At 43.5% G+C, this 17,274-nt stretch overlaps 1 protein-coding gene across 2 annotated transcripts in view; it reads left to right on the top strand.

The window, feature by feature from the left end:
- Nucleotides 1–2,790: 2,790 nt before the first annotated feature.
- pde5ab (phosphodiesterase 5A, cGMP-specific, b) overlaps nt 2,791–17,274 on the top strand; it is an 84,225-nt gene continuing 69,741 nt past the window's right edge. Inside the window, exon 1 of one of the 2 annotated variants that reach the window (XM_056369568.1) lies at nt 2,791–2,934. In XM_056369568.1, the coding sequence (XP_056225543.1) occupies nt 2,930–2,934 (5 nt within the window). In that variant the 5' untranslated portion in view covers nt 2,791–2,929. Of the gene's footprint in view, nt 2,935–2,993; nt 3,722–17,274 lie in introns of those variants that run through there. The other variant, XM_056369569.1, reaches the window with a different exon arrangement.

Below are 17,274 nucleotides of genomic sequence, written 5' to 3'. Positions count from 1 at the left end.
GGTGCCGGCAGCAGGGGGGTCAGGGCAGAGGCTGGTGCTGGCAGCAGGGGGGTCAGGGCAGAGGCTGGTGCTGGGAGCAGGGGGGTCAGGGCAGAGGCTGGTGCCGGCAGCAGGGGGGTCAGGGCAGAGGCTGGTGCTGGGAGCAGGGGGGTCAGGGCAGAGGCTGGTGCTGGGAGCAGGGGGGTCAGGGCAGAGGCTGGTGCTGGGAGCAGGGGGGTCAGGGCAGAGGCTGGTGCTGGGAGCAGGGGGGTCAGGGCAGAGGCTGGTGCTGGGAGCAGGGGGGTCAGGGCAGAGGCTGGTGCTGGGAGCAGGGGGGTCAGGGCAGAGGCTGGTGCTGGGAGCAGGGGGGTCAGGGCAGAGGCTGGTGCTGGGAGCAGGGGGGTTAGGGCAGAGGCTGGTGCTGGGAGCAGGGGGGTCAGGGCAGAGGCTGGTGCTGGGAGCAGGGGGGTCAGGGCAGAGGCTGGTGCTGGGAGCAGGGGGGTCAGGGCAGAGGCTGGTGCTGGGAGCAGGGGGGTCAGGGCAGAGGCTGGTGCTGGGAGCAGGGGGGTCAGGGCAGAGGCTGGTGCTGGCAGCAGGGGGGTCAGGGCAGAGGCTGGTGCTGGGAGCAGGGGGGTCAGGGCAGAGGCTGGTGCCGGCAGCAGGGGGGTCATGGTTTTGTGGAAGGGGGCAGCCAGGCAGAGTGAGTCCAGGGAGGGAGAGAGTGACAGGAGTCAAACTGAGTGGCGCTGTAGAAAGACAGAGACAGGAATTAGCAAAAAAGCAAAAACAACAATAGCCGTTTCTCCATCTGTGTTCTTCTCTGTGCTCCTGCTCTTGCAGACTTGTGAGACGTCATCAGTCGCAGCTCAACTACTGTTCTAAACTCAAAATTGGAATTTTGCTGCGTTGATCAAATATCAGGATGTGACTTGTGACAACTTCTGACAATTTTGCAAACAGCAGCAATGGCAGAGATTCTGAGCCAGTTTTTGAGTTTTGATGTTTTTGGGGTGAGACAGTGACCATCAAAGCTTCAAATATGTCGTCAGTTTCTAAATAAGCCGTTTGGAAATTTACTCTGGCATTTTTGGAGATGTGGGGACCGTACTTCCAGGTGTCGTCCCGATAGAAAAATGTGAGCCCTTTGGGAATTTACTGGTGGCGCTGTTGTCTGTCGCTTTTGATAAAATTCCCTTTGGAAGAAGATTTGATCTCTGAAGTGGAATAAAATTTTGATTGTCTGAGAAGTTGAAGGTGAACAGACACATGATTTGCTGGACAGTTTAACAACAGCGCTGCCTCTCTGAGCTTATAGGTACAAATATATCCCCACATTACAATAACAAAACATATAACAACTTATTATATAACATATATATATATATATATATGTAAATAATGAAAGTGAACAGAGGCAGTGTGTTTCATATACAATTTTATTACATTAGTAATGTATATAACAGATCAGATATGAAGTGTCTCTTTCTCTACACACTGTCAGGTGGAACCAGGTATTTATGGCAGAGCAGGAAGATGATGATGATGATGATGATGATCAGCTGGTAGCCTGACCTCATGCACACCTGTCTCCACTCCTGCAATTAAACACATACCAGACAGGAACACGAAGGGGGGGGGGGTTGCAGAAGTAGAGGGCCTGACAGCCAGCGTGTGTGAGCTAGAGAAGCTAACAAAGTACACAGTTAACCTAACTCCACTTGAAGTAAACAAGTGGTCGCCATGGACACAGGGCAGCAGGCAGCTAAGCACAACACAGCTTCTCGGAGCAGAGCTCGGGGGGATTGAGTACTCTGCTAAATGTAGAGGTGGGAACAGCTTGGGAGAAACACTGTGAAATCCAAGACGTCCTCTTCAGTGACTACACCCAGCAAAAAGACGAAAGGAAGAACAACAACCTCATCTTCTTCACTGACCCTGTCTACACCTGGAGAGAGAGTCTGCACATGTAATCCAGAGATGAAACTCTGCTCACCAGCACATTTTTACACCAACGGAAAGCTCGGGGTCCAAGAGGATGAAGCTAACATGAGGGGAGATGCAGTCCAGGCAACCCACAAATATTCACCCCAGCTTTAGGATTTAGGATTTCAGGATTTTCCCCTGGTACCGATGGGTTTCCCCTGAGAATGGTTCAAATCCACGAGAATACACCTGCTCCCCTTCACTGGAGACTTCTTTAAAGTACATTTTAAAAGAAGGCTGTTTCTAGAAATGGAGCTCAGAGGAAACCTATACGATATAAGCAGAATAATCTAGGAGCAGGCAGGAGATGGGTGGACGCTCTTCTCCTACAAGCGTTGCTGTCTTAGATACACATAGCCAGTACTGATCTATGGGGACTAAATTTCTCTTCAGTCCGTGGTTTGAAAGATCTAATTTACCTCGAAAGCTTAGGAAAACTTTTAGATAACTATTCCCAGTTGGACTATTTTGTTTTCCTGGCCCTGAGACTTGGCCACCAGAGTCCTGCTTGTTTTCAGTCTAGTCATCCAATTTGAGAGCGTCATACACCTGGGATGTGAGTGCAGCGACTACTGATCCCTGAGGTTTGACCAAGCTACACTGTCGCATCTTAACCTTGAAGGGAGGGGAAAAGATGACTGATTGGTGAGGAGGGGTGGTGTATCATTGGAGGCTGTTAAGGTCCCTGGTGTAGGACGAGGGGAGCAATTATTATCATCCTCTCTCTTTTTCCCTCGCTCACTTTCTAACACTCTTTTTTTTTTTTTTTCAATTTTCTCTTTCCCTTCTAGTTCCAAAAAAGGATACGTCTGAAGCCAGGGACAGGAGGGTGGGGGGTACAAACGGAGGGGGGAGAAAACCACAAGAGGAAACCCCCTTGGTCGGCTCCATCAGTGTATGTGCATGAGTGTGTGTGCCGAAGCTGCCGAGGTCGCAGCAGAGCCAGAAGGACTTCTTTTCCACCGCCATGGGGTGAGTACTCGAGCGAGGATGGGGGGGGGGGGGCGATCATATTAGACGGACCACAACCACATTTATCAGAGAGAGTTCCCCAATGTGTGTGTGTGTGTGTGTGGGTGTGGGTGTGTTTGGGTTTCCTGTGTGAGGCAGGAGTGATGCAGTGAGGAGAGTTTTGTGCTTTCCTTTGGGAGAGAGAGTTTGTGTGTGATACTCATGGACAGTGTGTGTTATCCGAGCAGACCTGTTACTATAATTGCCGACATAATGGAAACAATCTGAGTGTAATTCCTTCTCTGTGACTTTCACACCGCACTGACAGAGAAGTGGTGCTGGCACTAAAAAAAAAAAAAAAAAAACACTACTTAGGACTGCTGTTTAATGCTGCAAGGGGAAACTTAAAGTCAGCCATGTTTTTCCTCCATTTGTCCAGACTATTTATCTTCCAGTAGCACAGCTTCATTAAATGTGCCAGACTGAGCATGTACACTCTCACACTTGAACAATCCCTCCTCTCGGGGTGATTTTTCTCCTGTCACTGTTGCCGCCCCACAGAGGCTAACATAAATAAACACATGCCATCACTTCAAAAAAAAAAAAAAAAAAAAAAAAAAAAAAGTCAGTGCAGATCCCACAGTCCGGCATTGCACGGCACCAGTCCCAACAAGGTCGTGGGACTCGTGGGCTGAATCTGAACCAGGTCCAGGAACTGGGGGATGGAGCTTGAAAGCTAAAGCCAGGAAAGCCTAACCTTTGACCCCCCTTGGCTGGGTCAGCTGAGGAGATTCTGGATTGTGAACTGGTCAGTTTTTTTCTTTCGGATTACTGTGTGTTGCTGTGTTTCTCTCTCCTCTGTGTTCCTGTGCTTGCGGTTTTCTTTTTCTCCTTCTCAGGATCATTTTCTATCTCTCTTACACAACTTTGCATATAAATATCACGTTGTTCTCTGAGCCGTGGATTCTTGACATTTTTTCCTCTTATCTTCAAAAAACAGCTCATCAGTTCTGGTGTGCTATCAGCGAGCTCTGGAGAGGTCAGCATCTCCAGTTGTTGGCTACCTGAGCCTGAAGATGAGTTTGTTCTGACTATATAAGGTCTTTGGTTCTGCTCCTCGTTCTGAAGTCTGGCCAGTTGAAATATCTAGAGGGACCCATTCGCTTTGCATTCACCACATAGCATCGGATTTGTCTATCTGCAGAGTTCCTCTTCCATGATGTGGGAGGTGGACGGGGTGCAGCACGTAGGGCTGCTTCAGCTATGAGCCTGGATGTGTGCATCATGAAGGAATTATAGGTTTGGTGGGAAATGAGGCAAAGTGGAAACTGTCTTTGCAGCTAAACCTCAGTAAGGTATCATTAGCTTCCTCATTGGAGCATCAAAAGATCGACAGCTTGCTTGTAATTTTGCTGCATTTTAGGTTGAAGGAGAGCTCTGCAATTACTGTCTTTGAGTGACAACACCACACTGAAGCTCTCTGTCTATGGTTTAAGGCTGCGCTAATCAATATTTTTTTCTTAACAATGAATGATCTGTGAAAGTGTTTCTCTTGGAGGCAGATCCACAGAGAATTATCACCCCACTCTGCCGGTCTTTGTAACTTAACAGAACTTCTTTGCTTCTTGTAGCTCATTGTTTAGGTTTGTCCAGCCCAGAATGCATTTCCAGCTGTTTTCAGAGATGAACCCGCTGCACGCCAGCAGCTCAGTTAGGAACTATCTGTTGAGGAAAGTGGAACATCTAGCAGATAAACAGCCAGATACTGGTGGCCAGAAACAAAACTGAATGAATGTAAATGCCGGGATTTACAAAAAAAACCCTTCTACTTTGGTTTCCACAGACTCTGAAGAGAAATATCTGGCTCCTTAGCTGCTAAATGCTCCACCATGTTCACCAGATCGTTGCTAACTTAGTCTGCTGTTTAGCTGCTGATGGAAGCCTTAAGATCAAACCTAATCAGTAAAGTTAGGAGCCGTAAAAACCGAAACAATGAGCTACAAGAGGCTAAAAAGCTCTATAGAGCTCAGGTGAACTGAGGAGTTGGCTGATAATTCTAGGAGTGACACCTTTCATGTTATAGTCATTTTCATCTATTTTTAGCAGCTTTAACTGCTCTGGTGAATCTTCCCCACACAGCCAGGATACAACTGTGGTGGAGAAATAAAAATCTTTTATTTATCTATTTATGTTTATGCCTAAAATGTATATAAAGTATAAATATGCTGGAACCTGTCCCACCATGTGTAAGTTTTCACCCTTGGCATGACTTCAGTCTTCTCAGCACATAACAATTTTAAAAGGTGACATAACAGAAGTTTTTCTTTCAGCTTCTTCTCCTTAGTGTCCAAAACTAAATGACTGCAGCTTTTTTAGTTAGTGATGAACGGCTATCTTTTTGCATTTCAAGCATTCACCCTTTTCAGATACACTGAGCTGTTTCGTAATGTGACTGAGGCCGAGCTACATCTCCAACTCCCCGACTGGATGTAAACACTGCGGACGGCGGTGTCTGTTTATACAGGGTTATAGTTTCTGTCTGTAGCGGTATAAAAACCCCTTCGGGTGTAACGATTTGATTGATGGCCTCGCTCTTCGGCTTGATTTGGATTATGCCTGCGAAACCCGCTTGGAAGTTATTACTTTATAATGGGAACATGTAAGCAAATGCCATGTGCTTTTCATCACTCCGGGAACGACAGTTGCATAATGAAAAAGGAAAGAAGCTGTACAAAGATGTTCATACAGTGAGGTGTTTGGATATGAGCAAATGTCCACATCAGTGTACCACCCCCCCAACGCCCCATCTCACTGCCCACCCCCCCCACCCAACCAACCAACAAACCCCCACCTTTTTTTTTTCTTTAGTCTTTTGGTGTGGCTGCACTCATTTATGTTGAAGTAACATGAGTCACTTATTCCCTCTGGTTGTGACAGTGATGGAGCCAAGTTCCCATTGTGTTCATCCCAAATTTCCATTTCAGGATGCGAGCTATTCCAAGCCATACTTGGTTAAAAATAAACCTCAAAAAATGAGATGAGATGTAGAATGAAAAATGGTGATCCAGGGAGAGAGAGAGGGGAGGGAGCGGAATTTAGTGAACAGATGTGGAAAAGCTGCTCTATGCTTCATTTAGTTCATCTAGATATCCGCTAAATGTGGCAGACTTTACTAGACACTACTCAGAAAGTATAGACTTTCATCCACGTCTTCAGATCAATACTCCGGAGGACAAAGGTAGAGTTTTCTTGCCTTTTATTAAACACTTCTGGCAAGTTTAGACATCAGCTCCACCAAACGGAGCACTGTGTCTAAAATATGACTTACACTGAACAGACCACGTTCTCCATGGTGCCTATCAGGAGATATAACAGCAGGACAGAGCCGGTTAATGTGAAGAGTCTAGGACACGTTTCCGCTGCAGAAGTGAGCCGTCGGCCGGCTGACACTTCATTGTGTTTATGTGAGCTGGGAAATTGATTCCAGAAATCTGCGAATGGGTGAGAAAAGGCAGAATTAGGGGGCCGTGGGAGGACGGTGAATAAATTGATAGCTTATTATGGACATGACCAGAGGTGTCTCTTGAGTGCTGGAGACAAAGACTTACAGCCAGACCCTCCGTATATCACAGACAGTAAGGGAGCTCCAGACATGCTCACAAGAAAAGCTATGTTATGTTCCTACACTGTTATTTTTATTTTAAATTGAATGCATAGTTTAATTTGTAGAATAAAAGTCATTCACCTGTCGTTCTGGCTAAGATCAATCTAGATGAATTCATAGTGAAGTCAGGCGTCACAAACTACACAAGGATATTTCACTAAAAGCAACCTCAGATGAAACTAATGACATTAACGATGGGTTTATTCCACTTGTTTTACTTTTTACATATTATAAAGTTGATGTACCTGACAAGTTAGCAAACTGTTGCCTGTCATGTCTATGTCCACTGACAAATGTAGGCCTACATCCGTTAATAATTCCCCTTTTAGTTTAGTTTAGTTTTAATTTCCTCAAAAAGACCAAAAAGGCTCTTTAACGGCTAAATGCTAGTTGCTAACTAGCCATTAGCTCCTTAGTTAGAGGGCTGATGAGAACCAAACCGTAATTGCTTACAGTCATCTAACCCATTGTTCATATGAATACAGTAGATTGACGATGGGATGCAGCCATTGTTAATTGGGGGGCTGTTAGTTCCACCTGTGCTTTTCCTGCTACATGTCAAAATGTCTGCCATGGAAAAGGTCTGGTGTTTAGTGCTGTGTACCTTTTTTTTTTTTTAAAAGATCTACTTCTTCAAATTTTACTCCTCATAAAAAGGTTGCTGAATGACATTATTTGATTTGAATACCTTTTCTTGATTGATGGCTGTGAATGGTCAACAGTTATTACCTGCTCCCATCTGAATCCGGCTCTGGACAAATCCATCTCCTTTACTTTAATGTTTCTGAGTTAGCAGAGTATGAGGGGCCATCGAGGACATTATTCACAATTACCATGCATATGCACATATGGAACAAACTCATTCACATACTACACTGAAAACCTCACACATACAAGGGAAAAGCTTTTACATACACACATGAAAAGGTTTTCAGATGTGTGTATGTCAATGATTCAGTCAATGAGTTTGGATTCATTTGCGTTTATGAGAGAGGACATATTCAGCTGTGTATATGAGCACATTTTTATTAGTATGTGTGTGTGTGTGGTTTTCAGTATGTGAATGAGTTTTGTCTCATGTGTATATGCATGGTAATTCTAAATAATGATGACTCTTCATAACAGTAGGTGGTGTTTCTGCTGTGTGCCATGCACCATAGCACAGAGCCGGTCCTGACCTGCCTGCGGCCCCAAGCCAAAGTCTGCTAAAGAGCCCTCTTACCAGGGAGCCATGGAAACCATCTTCAAATCTGAAACAATATTTATACTATGCTTGGCTGTAAACATGATGGTTATTATTCACTGAGATAGGTACATCCATACTGCCAAGTATGCTCAGCTAATCAACATTTTAGATTCAATATTCAATCAATAGTCAGTTTGAATCCACTGCTTTTCCTCGTGCATCAGTCCAGAGCTGTGAGTAAACTTCGACTGAGGGACTAGATGATCATTGTGTTTTAAAATGATGAGGAATGCTGTCCACGCTCTTGCTGCTGGAGAGTGTGAGTTTCATTTCGTGCACACACACATCATAACGTACAGTATGTTCACGTGTATCTTTTCCAAGCTGCAGATTATAAACACCGTCGAGCACAAAGAAAACAGAAAACAGGAAATGAAGAAATGCATCGCTGGCTCTGCAGCAGCATTTATCAATCTTTTTATTTGCTCGTGTCTGAATAACTATTCTTAAGTTACAGCTTTTGAAATCTCTTACCCCAGCACTTTATTTTGTACAGTTTGTTTGTACATTATGAACAGTGTTGACTGGTCCATCACTCAGGTCCAGTCACACGTTAGGTTCAGTTTATTGACTCTGGCAGAACCATAATGGGAGCCAGAGCCAGAGCCAGCTGAAAGCTCAAACAGTTGCATAGGTTTATTATTATTATATTACTGCTGCATGTGATGCAGGTTTGACAAACTATACATGCTCTGGAAATATGCCAGAGGAATATATTCACTACCAGGGCCACAGTACAAGGAAGTTGGGGTGGTGGGCAGGTTCCATCTGACCAGAGTTCACATCCCATCACAGACCTGCCATTAATGTTTGTCTTTTTCCCCAACCTTAAAACGTATGTAGTTGCAATGAGCACACGTTGTAGAGAGTTTGCAGAATCATTTAGCATGTTCTTGTCTGGTGATATGATTTAAGGTCCAGAGAATGGTGACTGAGGGATCAGTGGGGCCCAATGCTAATTTCAACCCCTAATCTTAGACCCCTAATAAATTTTAATCCGATCATGCAAAATACCGAGACAATTTTAGTTTCCTCTAAAAGTTTCCAAAATAGTTACTTGATGCTGAAAGCAATTAGGCAAGCATTTCAGTTCTCCACTTTGGAATCCTATGTATCCCCACTTTTTAAAGGTCCATACAGTCTAAAGGTAGATGTCCATGTGTTGTTTGATTATAGATCAGGTCTAGGTTCAATATTAATACTGTGAAAGTATCAAAGCCTCAGTCCACAGAGAATTACACACAGCTTGTATTCAGAAACTGAGCCTTAAAACCAGCCGTCAGGACTTCTAGAACTTTGTGATGTCACAACAAAGCAGTCACCGCTCTCAGCCAGGCCCCAAGCCCCGCCCACCTGGACCCACCATCCACCCTTGCAGGATTTGGTTTCTCTGAGTGTTTACCTGAAAGCTGCTATATTTTTATTGGATCACTCAGAAAACAGTCAGCAAATCAGAAGAGAGACTCAGAGCCTCCTCTCTTCTGATTGGCTCACCGACCTGTTGTCACTAGAGCTCCAGAGAGAAGCCTGAGAGAGAAGATGTAAAACTACACTGAGAAGCTTTTTGGTTCTTAAAACCACAAATATATCTTCTTATGGAGCAACACTTCAAATAAAACACAGGAGAAGAGGAAAATATGGAGCTGTAAGGGTTTAAACTGTCAATAGATTTCTTTTAAAAACTAAACATGTAATTTAGAAATATTTGGGCACCAGTTTGGTGTATCTTGTATCCATGTCCTACTGTCCTCCCTTGGAGAAAATGATTACAAAATAGTGTAATAGTGTAATTGCGTGGAGGTTGATAAGTTAGGGTTAGGGTTGTGTTTTGGAATAAAAAACCCCACAGGCTTTGTTTCTGCGAGCCCACCTCTCCACAGCTTAGAGCCAACCAACTCAGCATCAGCATCCAGAACAGACCTCCCCAGGCGGTGATGATTATGATGGATGCCCAGGACCCGCTCTCCCCCAACATGTTACTTAACACCTACTGCTGGCTATTCATCAGCTGGCTGCCACACTGGGGCTAATGCAGTTAACAGAGCAGACATGGAGCACAGGAGCCCTCTCAGGGAACAGAGTGTATGGGTGTATATTTTCACCTAATAAAATGCCACTGAAATGTGGCTGCAGTGATTTATTCTCTTTGTGACCAGTGGACTTTCTCAACAAAGCAACATCTTACATATGACTTATTTCAGAACTAGGATTTTCTCTTGTTTATAGAGGGTGTGCCACTGGAATTATAATAGACGTTTATAATAACTTTACCAAAATGCTGTTATAATTTGATTAAATAATTTGCTAAGACATTATCCATCCACTCAAAATAAAATAAAAAACAATGTTCCTGCAGTCATGTTTTAAAATCCTCTGCTATGATTCATATTTAGTTTAACATGTTTTCACACATACAAACTGGGTCTGAAGCTCATCTCCTCTCACTTCCTGATTGAGAAACCTGGATCAGGCCTTGAGCCCCGCCCACCACCTGCTGGCTGCAGGTGGACAGGTGAAAGAGCAGAGAGTATCAAGATGGTTAGAGGAGGAAACATCAGAGAGACTCAGCCACATGTTTGAGCCTCAGTCAGACCCAGACTCAGAGGAGTCTGAGACCAGAACCTGAGACTAGCAGACGGATCAGAGCGGTTAGCATAGTTAGCATCTTTTATTTGTTTATGTTATTTGTTAGCTTGTAACTGGCAGTGGCTGACACAGTGTTAGTGGTTGTGCTAATGCTAACTCTCTCTCTCTGTACTGACAAGATTTCAGGTTTATTTAGCCCCGCCCCCCGTCCCCACAGGTTGACAGGATTGGTTCCTTAGGTTTGTGACATGTGAAACCCTGGCTGTCTGAATCTGTGTTTATGAGACTGTCATTACTGCAGCTCAAGGTGGAGACACTCAGTCATGGTGATGATGATTATTTCACTCATCATATTTCTAGGTTAAACATTTGATTTTCATTAGAGGGGTCTTTCATTAGTTTAAAGCAGCATTAATAGATTTTCTGGCCACTTGGGGGCAGCAAAGCAAGCAGTAATCACACCAATAGTAATACTTGTGGAAGTTTCTCCATCTCCACACAGCGTCTGTGGAGCTCAGTCAGGATGACTGAAGAAGGTTGTTTCAAACTTCTTCCATTTAAGAATGATAGAAGCCACTGAAGGTTCCCGACAGCAGAATGTTGTGGTCTCCTTCCCCACTCTGAGCTCTGCAGCAGCTCCTTCCTCCTCATGGTTTCTGCTCTGGTCTGCAGTGTCAGCTGTGTGTGTCTTCCCACATCACGTGCAATCAGCTGAGTTTACCACAGGTGGACTCCAGTCAAGCTGTAGAAAAACATCTCGGAGATGATCCAGAGAAATGGAGGAACCTGAAGTGTCTGAATACTTATGTCAGTTTTTATTTCTTTGTAATATTTTCTTTATTTTGGGATAAGGCTTGCAACATAACAAAATGTGAAAACATTGAAAGGGTCTGAATTCTTTCCAAATGCACTGTAGATATGAAGGGCTCATTCAAAACTATCAAAAACACAATGATTCTTAGTTTCAGCTGATTATATGTGAATAAAAACATAATTATGAACATCATATTCCATTCAGAGCCTCCTAAATCCTACACATTTGGTCCCTTACATTAAGTTATTATACAAAGATGATGACTAATGAGTGTGTAATGCAGCTTCAGTCTGATTGCATGAGGGGATGATTACAGAAGAACTTGATCTGGATCAGCAGAGTGAAACAGTTCAGTCACTGGAGGCCCTCCCTCTCTCTGCTGACTGAGGTCCAGTGAGCTGACAGATTGTCTGCTTCTTTCAGCACTTACTAATAGATCAAATTCATAATTGCCATAGGCGGGATAGACGGGGTTATTGTAGACCTTTCCCTCCACATACAGACATTCATCAGGAACGGGATGTAGAAGCTCTGCTGGTCTCACACTTTACACACACCGAACAGAGCGATCAATATTAGATAATGCGTAATGAACTCTATGATGTGGACGTATTCCAGTAATGTCAGGGATGAGAGACTTTATCTGTACTTGTATCAAAACTCTGACTATTAGCTAACTATTAGCATCTTTACAGTGTTTAAGTTATTAATGTTAAAGTAAGCCGCCCTGAGGTTAGTTAGCGATGTGTGCACAGATGGAATGTGTCTGCTCCACATGTAGAGAACACATTGACATTTGCAGAACATAATTCCCATTATTTTGGGCTGTTGGGATGTAAATATAACGTTGCTATGCCGTCAGTCGGCAGTGAGCTACAACTTCTCGTCCATGTTTGTTTTACAGGCCCGAATTAGTGGTTAGCAACTTGTTTGCAATCCACCCACGGATGAGCAGACAACTATCACTATCATTACTTTGATCTACCATGAGAGATTGTTAATGTCAGGTTTGACTCGTGACTGGCCACTTGACTTGATTTTCACCATTCCTTCAATGGTCAGTCCGTTTTTCTTAGCATTGTGCACTTATTGAAAGTGCACTATTGTGTTTGTGTTGTCTGTTTAAGTGTAAGCATGTGTGACTGCCGGACATATACCTGTGCAAGGTCTGCAGAGATACACAAGCTGATGACAGCCACGTACTCGCTGGCAGCTGCAAGTACTTACACAATTTAAACTGAACAGGCTTGAAATGGGGAAAAGGTTTCTACACACAAAATTAAAATCCTCTAAAACAGCATTTACATCATCACGGGACAGAAATTCTTAAAGGGGGGGGGGGCAGCTTCTTAAGGCAGGATGAGGCAGGTTTCATTACAGGTCAAGCTGGCCAGCCCAGAGGGTGCTGCAGAAGCAAACAGGTTCTCCATGAAATGCCAGACAAGGAGGAGAGGAGAGTGAAATATCAGATTTTAAAGCCTAAGGCGGTTGGCTTGATATATTTTGCAGCTCAGACTTGACTCTGTTACGTTCAGGCGGTAGCTGAGTGGAAAAGTGACAGTCATACTGTGTTATTTCCCACATTAAGACCCTTCGAAGGCAGCGGGTTCTCAGGAACCCGAGGAGTCAGGTTAGAAATGAAAGGCTCTTAGGTCACTTCATTTCCAATAAAGCCAATAAAAGAGTAACTGAATCCTGTGATGTCAGTCTGGCCCTGCCTCAGATAAATAAAATACATCAGTGATTAGAGAGACTTGACCTATAACTGAAAGATCCCGTGTTTCATTACTGTAACATCCTGTGTGTGAAACCGCTCTGCTCACACTTGACCCATCGGATTAGCTAAATGCTCCAAAAGTAGATGATGGAGACAGCTGTATATGTCTGTGTATATGCTGTATGTATAGGTAGCGCTCGCTTTGACACGCGGCGGTCATTGCTGTCTGGCACAGTGCCTCTTTTACTACCACGGGGGGGTACCACAGTTAAACACTATACTCGGGGGCTTTAGAGCAGCAAGGCTGTGTCAGAAAAACCTACAGAACACACCCGGACTCATTTCAGCACACGCACACGCTTTGCTGCTCCAGCCTTATGTGGCGTGGTATGACCAGTATCTTATGGTGTCTGAAGAAAGCAAACTTTAGATAGATATTTGCAGAATTTTGGGTGAGTGCAGCATGTTTAAAATTATTCTTATGGTGTAATATTTTGTTTGTAGAAAAATGAGTGTTGTCTTTTTAAATGCAACAACTCTGGGGTGCCAAAGTCAGGGATTTTCACGTTGCACATAGTGGCTTTAGATCATGATTATTTTTGTCAAGCTATAGTTCTATAATCAGAGTGTGACCTCTGACAGTGTTTCCCTTCTTCGCCATGACTCATCTACTGTAATTATTGCGCAGGGAGTATGTGGATGAGTAGTTTGTACTGATCAGGCCTGTGTGGACACAAGTGCATCATGGGACACACAGTGTGTGTGCGCGGTATGCATGTGTGTGTAGGGTTAGTAACCGAACACCATCTGAGCACAACCCTGGGGCATCACACAACACACTCACACTCCCTCACAAACAGCTTTAATGAGTGTGTTTCCACTCACTGATTTTCCCCCCACAGTGTTTCCACAGGGTGATTTTTCATACACACACATGCAGCCAAACACAATACACAGGTAGAAGTAACAGAGAAAGTTTAGAGCAAATCATTTATATCATTATTATTATTATTATTATTATTATTATTATTATTATTTCCTTATATTTCCATATAATTGTATAGTTTTTGTTGTCTATCTACTAGAAGCCATAAGTCAAGCAGCTTCACTATTGGCTTGGTTTTTTGGTGACAAATCTGACACAACTGTCTGTCCACTTATTGTAGAGAGCAAAAGTCTGACATTTTCAGATTCACACACAGTATCTACTTTTTTTTTTTTTAGTTTTTATTTTTTTATCAACCACATGGACAAGAAGTTTTAATTAATATTAATGCAATCTGCAAACACCAGAGCTGCAGGGGGATTGAGTTGTGAGTTGAGAATGTTTAGCTGCAGGTCTGAGGATGGTGTTGTTGGTCCAGACTGAAATACCTCAACAACTACAGGAAGGTTTTGGCCTTAAATTTTGTACAAACATTCTTTGTCCCCAGAGGAAGAATCCTACTGAGTTTTGGGATCCTCTGATGTCTCCTGTTGCCACCCTGAGGTTGACATTTTTGTTCTTTGGTAAACTGGCTTGGCCGGACTGTGACGTGTGGTTTTCGCACATTTATCGCCGCCTCAGGATGAAATGTAAGAACTCTGGTGATCCTCTGACTTTTCATGGCATTCACATCAGCCTCAGCTGTACTTTGTATTCATTAGCAAATGTTATGTTACGACAGCACTGGGACTTTTAACTACATGCATCACTCCACTTTACAGGTGTTCTGTTAACTGTTAATTAGCGCTACATTAACGGTCGTTATCGCTCTTAGTTTGTAACAAACTTTGCAAAGATGAAAATATTTCCACAAGTAACATTTGAATGAACTGATGTGTGGCGGTCAGGAGGGGATGAAGGGGAGAAGCCTGGATACTTCAGCGCACACAGGTGCGCTCATGTGATATAGTCAGGTCAGGAAAACATGTGTTGCTTAGCAACAGTCCAGTTGCAGAACTGTTTGTGTTGGTGTAGCCAAATAAATGATGAAATAAACAAACAAATCATAATTTATTGTTGCTTATTATTAATATGGCGCTTGTAGAACTGTTGTATAAAGCGACATCACGGGGGGGGGGGGGTGAGTGGGTGGGGGGGGGATGATCTGAAGATCAGCACGGCTGTGATTCGTCTTCTTATTGTGCTGATATTCAGGACATGACTCCCTCTCGTGTGATATTGCTTAATTAGCATCATCACATTAGCGCCAATACTGTGATCATGTTAGCATGCTAATGTTAGCAGTTACCTCAAAGAACAGTCTAGTCTACAGCCTCACAGAGCCATTAGCAGTTCTGTAGACCTGTTTAATTAACTCGTGTTCATTTTAAACCTGCTAATGAGCGCAGCCGCAGACCTGTGCAGGGAACCACGCTGAAACAGCTGTTACTGAGACTCACAGACAAAATGAAGCCAAAATGCTTCGTTTTACTTGTTGATTCTTGTCATTTGAACTGGTGAAACTGATGGAGGTGCGAGCTGAAGAAGAGAAGACTGCTACCTTAATGTTTTCTGCATTCCTCTTTGCTAATAAAAAGAACAAAGAAATAAAAGGTCTGATAAAAGATCCGATAGCATCAGATCTTTAGATCCTGTTATCGCACCAAAGGTTTTCCAGATTATCACTTTTACTTCACCTGACAATTTACTTTTACAATTCTGAATGACTTTTAGTTTTATTTTGGGCAAAAGTCTCTTATTGTGTGTGTAAATATATTTTAAAGGACAGCAGCAACAGCAACACAGTGACATTTCTCAGTGGTACATCTCCAGTAAATATTCACTCTAATAACCACAGCTGCCATAATAAATCACGGACTTGGTTCCCTCCCTCTTTTTCTCTGTGCTGCTACATTATCCTCAGGAAACAAACAAGTATCTGAGGGCAGCAGCCGTGTGACAGCTCCTCTGGACGATCAGCTGACAAAATGCAAAAGTTGAGAATGAGGTCACCGGCAAAATACAAGTCTACAAATCTATACACATTACTATGAAAACGGATAGATGCAAATGACTACATCCACTGTAGGACCATCTTTCCTGAGTTATGGGAACCATTATGACTATGGAAACGGCCATAAATCTGGATGGTAATTGCGATCGGGACAAGCATCGTTCATGCAAGATGGATGAACGGGGAACTGAAAGCACTGCCGGGCGTGAAGCAAAAAGCCAAAGTCCTCTGGGAGACAAGTGTTAGAAAGGAGGGTTTTGTTGCTCCACATATTTATGGTATAAACTCAGATGTGTATTATTTGTGATGCGGACTGTATGATATGATCAGAACCCTGGAATCCAAAACGAACGTATCAGCTCTTTCAGTTTAGCATTAAAAGGCTAAAATGTCAAATCCAGCTAACTCAGCGACGCAGACCTCGCCACGGTTCCAGCGAGGTGAACACATTCACCCTTTCATCTGAATTCATAATAATATAAAGTGCTACATCACCATTTCAAATTTTCAAGGTGATGGAAACATTTTTTTTTGGCCGGCTGGAAAACTGAATTTATTGGGCTTTTTTATTTTTATTTTCTTGTGTGATTTCCAGAGAGGACATTGACAAAGTGCCTGAAACCATTCCAATGCAATTCTATTTTATTTGTATAGCGCCAAATCATAACATACATTATTTCAGGGCACTTTACAGGGAAAGGTCAAGACCTGAGAATATTATAGAGAGAAACCAACAGTTCACAATGAGCGGAAGAGGAAGAACTCTCTCTTACCAGGCTGTGGGGTTTTTCCTCACGTGCTTTTACTTTTCTCGTTGATGTCTGAAAGTTTGAAATGAATTTGAATACGAGACGAGCAACAGCTGAGCAGTGTCAGCTCCGTCACTTCTCACTTCTCAGCTGACATTCTGACCTCTCCATCCCCGTCGCCATCTCCGTTCTACTGCTGAGACGCATGTCGATCTTACAGTGTTAAATCTCTTCTCATCAAATCAACTTCAGAGTCTGAGCTCATCTGCATGACGCTCATCGAGAAGCCAAGAGGCCGTGTAAATGGATGAAAGATGTTTCAGCCAGGAGGGTGTGGGGGGTGGAGAGGCAATCAGTGACGGCATCGCTCACTCAGCTGACTGACAGTTCACAGCTGAGATGTTGTTCACTCTGCGTCTGGTCCAGCAAACTTTCACCTGTCTAGCCAATATACATGGAATATGTGTAAATAATGTATTTGAACATACATACAATTATATGTAGAGCAGCTAGTGAGGTTTTTACAGGCTGAGTCCAGTTATTGTTACGCCCAGTCCGATGCAGTGTCAGATAACTCCAGCCCCCACTGGGCTAAAGGCCGAGTAGGACATCAGGTAAATCAGTCCAACAGTGAAGACAAAATTCA

The sequence above is a fragment of the Seriola aureovittata genome, chromosome 23 (assembly GCF_021018895.1).
Source record: "Seriola aureovittata isolate HTS-2021-v1 ecotype China chromosome 23, ASM2101889v1, whole genome shotgun sequence".
NCBI classification, from domain to species: domain Eukaryota; kingdom Metazoa; phylum Chordata; class Actinopteri; order Carangiformes; family Carangidae; genus Seriola; species Seriola aureovittata.
This window is presented reverse-complemented; position numbering and strand designations above follow the sequence as displayed.